Source organism: Tupaia chinensis, unplaced genomic scaffold, assembly GCF_000334495.1.
Source record: "Tupaia chinensis unplaced genomic scaffold, TupChi_1.0 Scaffold138812_1, whole genome shotgun sequence".
In the NCBI taxonomy this organism is placed as follows: Eukaryota; Metazoa; Chordata; class Mammalia; order Scandentia; family Tupaiidae; genus Tupaia; species Tupaia belangeri.
In genome coordinates, this window is record NW_006198705.1 from 725,317 (window position 1) to 732,566 (window position 7,250).

Consider the following 7,250-nt stretch of genomic DNA (forward strand, 5'->3'; position numbering starts at 1 on the left):
GCCCTGGACACTAGCCCTTCCACTTGAACCCAGCCTGTCACCTTGTCCCTGCATTTCCAGGAACACAAGTGCCCATGGAAACCCTGGTACCCTTTTCTGTCTGTAATACCTGCCGTGAGATGGCAAGTCCCCTGGCGTTTACTCACGAAGTTGCCGTAAACTACATCACTGTGAATAGAACATGCCTAATTGTGCCGAGCCCCGGTAGCAATTCAGCCAGCAGTAGTGGGTAGTCTCATTTACTGATCCCCAGGAAAGCAGAGAGGCAAATGAGGGAAGACAAGAATTCTCCCTGGTTTGAGTTACTGTCCTCTGGCCTTCTATATACCTCTGTTCTCTTGCTAAACGTGGGACAGTGCCACTCAGTAGAAAAGGACAAGCAGCACCACTTTTGTCTCCCTGGGCCTGGGGAGGAGAAGTATGGTCCACAGCAAGGGCAGCTGTCTCTCCACAGTGACAATGTGGGGTCCATGCAGGAGGTAGCTAAGGAGAGAGCTCCCCTTCCAGTGTGATGACAGACTGCAGAACGGGGCTGTTTCAAAGTTTCAGTGCTAGAAAACCATCTCATAGGTGAACACACAGAATGGGGGTTCATGACACCGGATTCCACAATTGGGGCCTTTATTTTTGATCTGTTGCAACAGAACTGATAAGGTCACTTGGGTGGCAGGCACAAGAGTGTCAGAGGGAAAGGTGGCAGCAGGAAAAAAAAAAGAGAGAGAGAGAGAGAAACGCTGCGTGCGGAGATCCTCACGGGGAGGAAAACCGGCCAACAAACAGGATCCCATTGGTCTGCTGCTCCCTGATGAAAAACAGGAAGGGGCGATCGGCCCTGAAGCTGGGTATGATCCTGGCACAAAGTAACATAATCACGGCAGCAGTGGCCGCCGCGGCCTCGGTGCCCTCCTCGTTGACCTCCACAAAGGACTTGTGCACGACCTTGGACAGGAACAGGTCTCTCCTGGACGACATTCCGGAGAAGTCTGCGCTGCCCTGCTCGAAGGCGTCGGTCATGCCGAGCCTGCGGAGGACGGCCCCCATGTCGTAATTTTCCTCCAGCTTAAACCTAGGGAGGAAAACCTTCACCTCTTCTTCATCCATCATATCATCCCTCGTCCAGTCTAAGAATTTCTCATAAGTTATTTCTTCTTCCACCTGGAATAAGAGCGTTGGTTATGCATTTATTTATTTATTTATTTATTTATTTATTTCTGAGAGGTTTTCGCTATAGGGCATGTGCGCTCACCAGACAGACAGAGAGAGACATAGAGACAGAAAGCGAGAAATCACCCCCCAGGGGGGATGGTCACGCCGCAATCCCTTCTCCTCCATTCCTCTCGGGATCTTGGGCACGCACACACATGCACCTGGTGTGAGTTCTAAGCCACCGGGTCCGGGACGCGAACCGCGGTCGACTACGTGGGAATCCAGCAACATAGCCATTACACTAACTGCTGGTTCCCCATATATTTATTTTTGCCATGAACAAAAGAGACAAAGAAAGAAAAGGAGAGACAGAGAAAGCACCTCCAAGAGGGTCGTCACCCCCATTCCTGGCCAGCCTGGGTCATAGACTCCTGCCTGCCTGGTGTACTCAGGGAGGTCTCAGGGCAGGAACTGGGAACCTTCCCACATGGGCCGGCCTCCTGAGCGTTTTACCACTGCCCACATGTGCAGATTTTAGACCCAGGACAGTGCTGTCTACCAGGGCCATGTGCCAGGATCTGGGAGTTCTACACAGGGCAGCTCAGCACGGCCTGGTCAGAGTGGCACTAGGGCGCACACAGCTCACCGGAACAAGAGACATGGAGAGCTGCTAGAGACACCCTAGGGCAGCTCCCTCCCGTCCCTGCAGGATTGTCACTTGGAGCTCGTTACCGTTTTCAGTTCAGTGTTTTCATCTGGAAGCATGATGACCATGTTCAGCTCCTGGCTGACATAGGGCAGCACCAGGATTGTGGTGGATATTTCTCCTACATGGGTCATTTTAAAAGTCGATTTCATATACATCATTTGCACAGGTTTTACCACATCCTAGAAAGGGAACAGTGAAAACATTAAATCAAATCAAGACCCGCTGGGCCAATCTGACAGAGCCAGCCACACTTAGGCCCTAGAAACACCTTCTTCCCTTGGTGTCCAGAACATCCCGCTGGCCCCTCTCTGCCAGCTTGTCTTCATTACGGCAACCTCCAAATACTGGAGGACCCACTGCTCTTCTTATGGTGGATCTCATTCATCTCATGACTTCATTTTTTATTTTAATTATTTATTCATGGTTGCCATAGGGCACATGTGCTTGTCAGAGAAAGACAGAGACAGTGAAAGGGAAGGTGAGACATCACTTCTACGGTGGTTCGCCATGCAGCAATCCCTTCTCCATTCTCCTCTCTGGATTTTGGGCACACGAGCACTTGCACCCAGCATGATTTTCAGGTGGCCGGGCTTAGAACTTGAACCCGGGCTGGTCATTTGGGAGAACAGCACCTTAATCACTACCTGCCAACATCCATTTGTTTAGTTTTTCCATTACCAGAGGGTGTGTATACTCAGCGGACAGAGAGAGAAAAAGAGAAAGATCCCTCCCATGGAGCATGGTCATGACGCCATCGCTTCTCCAACATCTCTCCGCCATATCAGGATGTTGGTGTGCTCACACAAGTGCCTGGTATGGTTGTCACATCGCCAGGGCCAGGATTAGAGCCATGCCTAGACATGTAGGATCCAGTTCCATTAATCAGTAGGCTATGGGGCCAGTCCCACGACTTTAAACACATGAGACAGTGGCTGGCTTTGGTCTGCAGGCTGCAGAAGCTGACCCCTGCTTTAGACAGTTCCTCCCTGCATGTCTCCAAGACCCAAGCCCTCTAATCTTATAATACATAAGGATCTAACCTCAGTAGCTGGGTGACTCACCAAATACGTAATTGTGTGATATGTTTCATTTCCTGTAGAAATAAGGAACTAGGGAACCAGCAGGTGGTGTGTCATTGAGGGTGCTGGACTCCAACTTGGCCAACCTCAGTTCGATTCCCAGACCTGGCGTCTTGCTTTTTCACTTTCTTTCTCTTTCTCTCTCTCCCTCTCCCTCTCTGATCAAATTAAAGTGAATAAATAAAGTTAGATAAGGGACCAGCAGTTAGTGTAATGGCTATGTCGCTGGACTCCCATGTAGTTGACCACAGTTCGCGTCCTGGACCCGGTGGCTTGAAACTTGTGCCAGGCGCATGTGCGTGCGTGCCCAAGATTCCGAGAGGAGACTGGAGGAGAAGGGATTGTGGCGTGGCCATCCCCGAGGACCAGTGCAGCTTGTCCCAGTGGGCTGAAGGACTGCAGGAAGGGGATCGTTGTATGACAGAGTCCTGTGGAGGGCTCTCCCATCCCTCCTTCCTCTCCCCACCCTTCTTGTGCACATGCAGGTGCTCTCCATGAATTTTAAAAGATCCATATCAACTCAAAATCTGTGTCCTCGGACTCCGTACCCCAGTCCACGCCCCCGCCCACACCACCACCACCACAGGCTGGTGCACTTAGCACTGCAGCCCTTTCCGGTGTTTTTCTCTACTACAGGGATGAGAAAGCAGATACTATTCCTCACTCCGATTCACGTGAAATAGTTCTGGACTTTGTGATACAGAAGCAAGGCTTCCCTTCCTGAATAGGATGGTCAGACTCTCCACAGGAAAAGGTTCTTGCTCTTGGCCCTTCGCCTCCCCCTCCTCCCTGCCTGGTCTGGAAGGTGACCTCTGTGCCATCTTGTGACCATGAGTAAGAAGGCCACATACTGAGGACAGCACAGCAGGAAGAGAGCTGATTTCCTATGCATCACCCACAGCAGGCCTGGTCACTGTTCTCCAGAGCTCCAGGGAATTTTATAAGTCAAAGTACAGTGACTAGGGATTCTGTGACTTGCAACTGAATGATGTCCTGACAAACATCTTATTAAAGATTATCATCCAGGTTAAGGGACCAGCAGTTAGCGTAATGGCTATGTCGCTGGACTCCCACATAGTTGACCGCGGTTTGCGTCCTGGATCCGGTGGCTTAAAACTCACACCGGGCGCATGTGCGTGCATGCCCAAGATCCCTAGAGGAGAATGAAGGAGAAGGGATTGCGGCATGGCCATCCCCCCTGGGGGGTGATTTCTCGCTTTCTGTCTCTCTGTCTCTGTCTGACGACCGCACATGCCCTATAGCAAAAACCTCTCCCCCCCAAAAAAAAAAAAATTATCATCCAGGATAGTATACTTTTGCCAAGAGAAAATACGACAGTTCATTTCAGAATAAACCTTGACAGGAAATACATTTCTTGAGAAACTGAAGGAGGGTTCAGGTTCAAATCAACCTGGTTAGGTCAAAACTAACTTATGGTCAGTAGTCAAGAATACACTGCAATGAGTCCATCTTGTGTATTTTGGCATGTGTGGGAATATCTTTATAATTAAAGATAAGTAAAAGATAAACTGAATTCTGTGAGAGAGGGATAGAGGGCTTAGCCAAATAACGTTTTCCAAGCTCGTGCAGGCTCAACTCTGGGCTTATCCTATGGACATGTCTCTTTGTCTGCCTGCCGTTAAACACAACCTGTACTTACATTATGCTTGCCCTCAAAACTAGACGAAAGCAGTCCTTGGGTCAGTATTTACTGAGCACCAACTACGTGCAAGGCACCAGTATGATAGTCATATACATTCAGCTGGTCTTCATTAGTCCTTCAACACCTGCAATGTCCCATAGAGGCCAGCAGGGGGTGCAGTGACTGCTTAAAGGAGGGACACAGACACCCACGCCAAGAAAGGGCTGTCTTCAAAGGCTTTGGATGGGATGCCGCTGGAAAGAGAGGAGTGTGTAGGAACTGATGGGAATGAAGAGAGAGAAATGGGGGAAACAGGCAGGATTAGGTCCACCAAGAGCCTTGCTATGGTTTGAATGTGTCCCCCAAGAACCCACGTGTTAATATTTGTGGAGCCATTGTATCAGTGTTGAAAGGAAAGGTTTCATCTGATGTGCTGACAGGTGGGACCGCTGGGAAGTGATGAGGCACCTGGGTGGGGTCCCCACAACTGAGTCCTGGTTTCCAAGGAGAAGGAGTGAGACAAGCAGAGGCACGTTCTGCTGTGCTCAAGTTTCTGCCCTCCACTGTGTTTAGACTAGCAAGATGTCCCTCACTAGATGTGGCCCCAGGACTGTGGTCCCATAAACTGTAAGCAGAATAAATCTCAATTTTCATAAAGTACCCAGACGTAGGTAATTCAGTTATCTAGTAATAGAACAGACTAGAACAAGACTAGGGCAAGCCTCGTCCACCACACTTTGGAGTTTGGACTTTATCTAGAAGTTCTGAGAAGCCCCGAAGGGCCTTACTTAACCCTGAGCGCTACACCTTCAGGTTGCCATGTAGACAGAACGCACCAGCACGGCACGGCGGGGACAGCCCAGGGAGCCGCAGGAGTGACAGCCCAGGGAGCCGCAGGAGTGTGTCCACCTGTGACGACACACGAAAGGATGAAAGGACGGGAAGGGCGAGAAAAAGGCCCCAGGCTGGGGGGGGGAAGGCCCAGTGCTGGGGTTCCCAAGGCTGCATAAGCACAGGTGGCCTCCTCATGTCGGAAACCAGGGCAACACCGACCTCCTTTGCTGTCGCGCGATACTCACCTTGCTGACTTTGAATGGGCTCTCCCTGGTACTCTCTCTCTCGAACTGCCTTTCCCAGTTTCCTTTGAAGTAGATGGCATTGACCAGAACTAGTTTAGTCAGTGAATTCACTGAATCTGGAGACAGCAATTCTGTAATTTTTCCTGCAAGGAAGGAGATTGGAAGAATCAGTTAGCCAAAAGACTGCTAATAGACACACTAGGGATGATAGTCAGATGAGTTGTCTCCTTGAGTAGTGAAGTACATGGATAAAGGATTTCACTGTCTTCCAAATATAAAGGGATTTCTGACCCTAAAACAAAGTGACAAAAACTTTTAAAATTCTGGTAAGATAAAACCATTGACAAAAATAAAATGAACAGATAGGGACCAGCAGATGTGTACTTGTTACATTGCTGGACTTACACATAGTCAACAGCGGTTCGAGTCCCGGACCCATCAGCTTAAACTCACACTGTGCGCATGTCATGTGTGCCCAGGATTCCAAGAGGAGAACAAAGGAGAAGGGATTGGGATGTGGTCATCCCCCCAGGAGTAACTTCTCACTTTTTGTCTCTCTGTTTCTCCATCGAGCGCACACACTCTATAACAATAATCTCTCTAAAATAAAAAAATGAATGTATAGATGTTAATATTGTGCAGGATGTATTCATAACACATGTGACAGAAGTAGTCTAGCACATATGACTTAAAAACAGGAACTTAACGGATTGTCAGAGTCAGTATTTAGGAGCTAGATGGTGGCACAGTGGTAAAGTTGACACTCTACAAGTTTGACCCACTGGGGAAGGTTCCAGGTTCATAGCCAGAGACCTCCCTGAGTATGCGAGGCAGGTGTGTGTCCATGATCTGGGGCTGGCTCGGGCTACAGGTGGGTCATGGCATCATGACTGTTTAGAAGTCCCCCCCATGGAAGAAAGACATAACTAAACTTTAAAATATAAACAAAGAACATAAGATGTCCTTTACAGGTTTAAAGAAGAGTTTAAATTAAGAGCTGCACGTAGACAAAGCGTGGCTAAGTGTCTTGCGATAAGGTGTGAAAACTATAGAGCGTAATTGATACCATGAAGAAAAACAGCCCAGACCTGTGACGAGTTTTCTTTAGACCATTTGTAAAAGGAAAGACTATACTAATGTTAGCAAAAACAAAACAAAACAATCAAAAACATTAAAGTGTGGCCCGTTCTGGAAGAAGTGTACCAAATATCCAGAGACATCACACATTCATTGATGACAGCAGGGGAACACTGGAGAAAATGTCATTGACTGACATTTCAGAAGCAAACTTTCAAAGCTCACTGTTACTCAGAGGAAAAATATCCTGTTTATGTTTGACAGTCTTGTGAAGGAACTGACAATGAGACTGATTAAACTACTTCTAGAAATTTTTGGGGGGGGACCAGTAGTTAGCATAATGGCTATGTCGCTGAACTCCCATGTAACCGACTGTGGTTCGAGTACTCCACCCGGTGGCTTAAACTCATGCCGGGCGCGTGTGCGTGTGTGCCCGAGATCCTGAGAGAAGAATGGAGGAGAAGGGATTGCGGCATGGCCATCCCCCCTGGGGGGTGATTTCTCGCTTTCTGTCTCTC

General features: G+C 48.8%; 1 protein-coding gene across 1 annotated transcript in view; it reads right to left on the reverse strand.

The window, feature by feature from the left end:
• Positions 1-619: 619 nt before the first annotated feature.
• LOC102470671 (serpin B6) overlaps positions 620-7,250 on the reverse strand; it is an 11,724-nt gene continuing 5,093 nt past the window's right edge. Inside the window, exons 4-6 of the mRNA XM_014592918.1 lie at positions 5,656-5,798; positions 1,879-2,034; positions 620-1,155 (exon numbers count right to left, since the gene is read on the reverse strand). Coding sequence (XP_014448404.1) covers positions 751-1,155; positions 1,879-2,034; positions 5,656-5,798 — 704 coding nt within the window. The 3' untranslated portion in view covers positions 620-750. The remainder of the gene's footprint in view (positions 1,156-1,878; positions 2,035-5,655; positions 5,799-7,250) is intronic.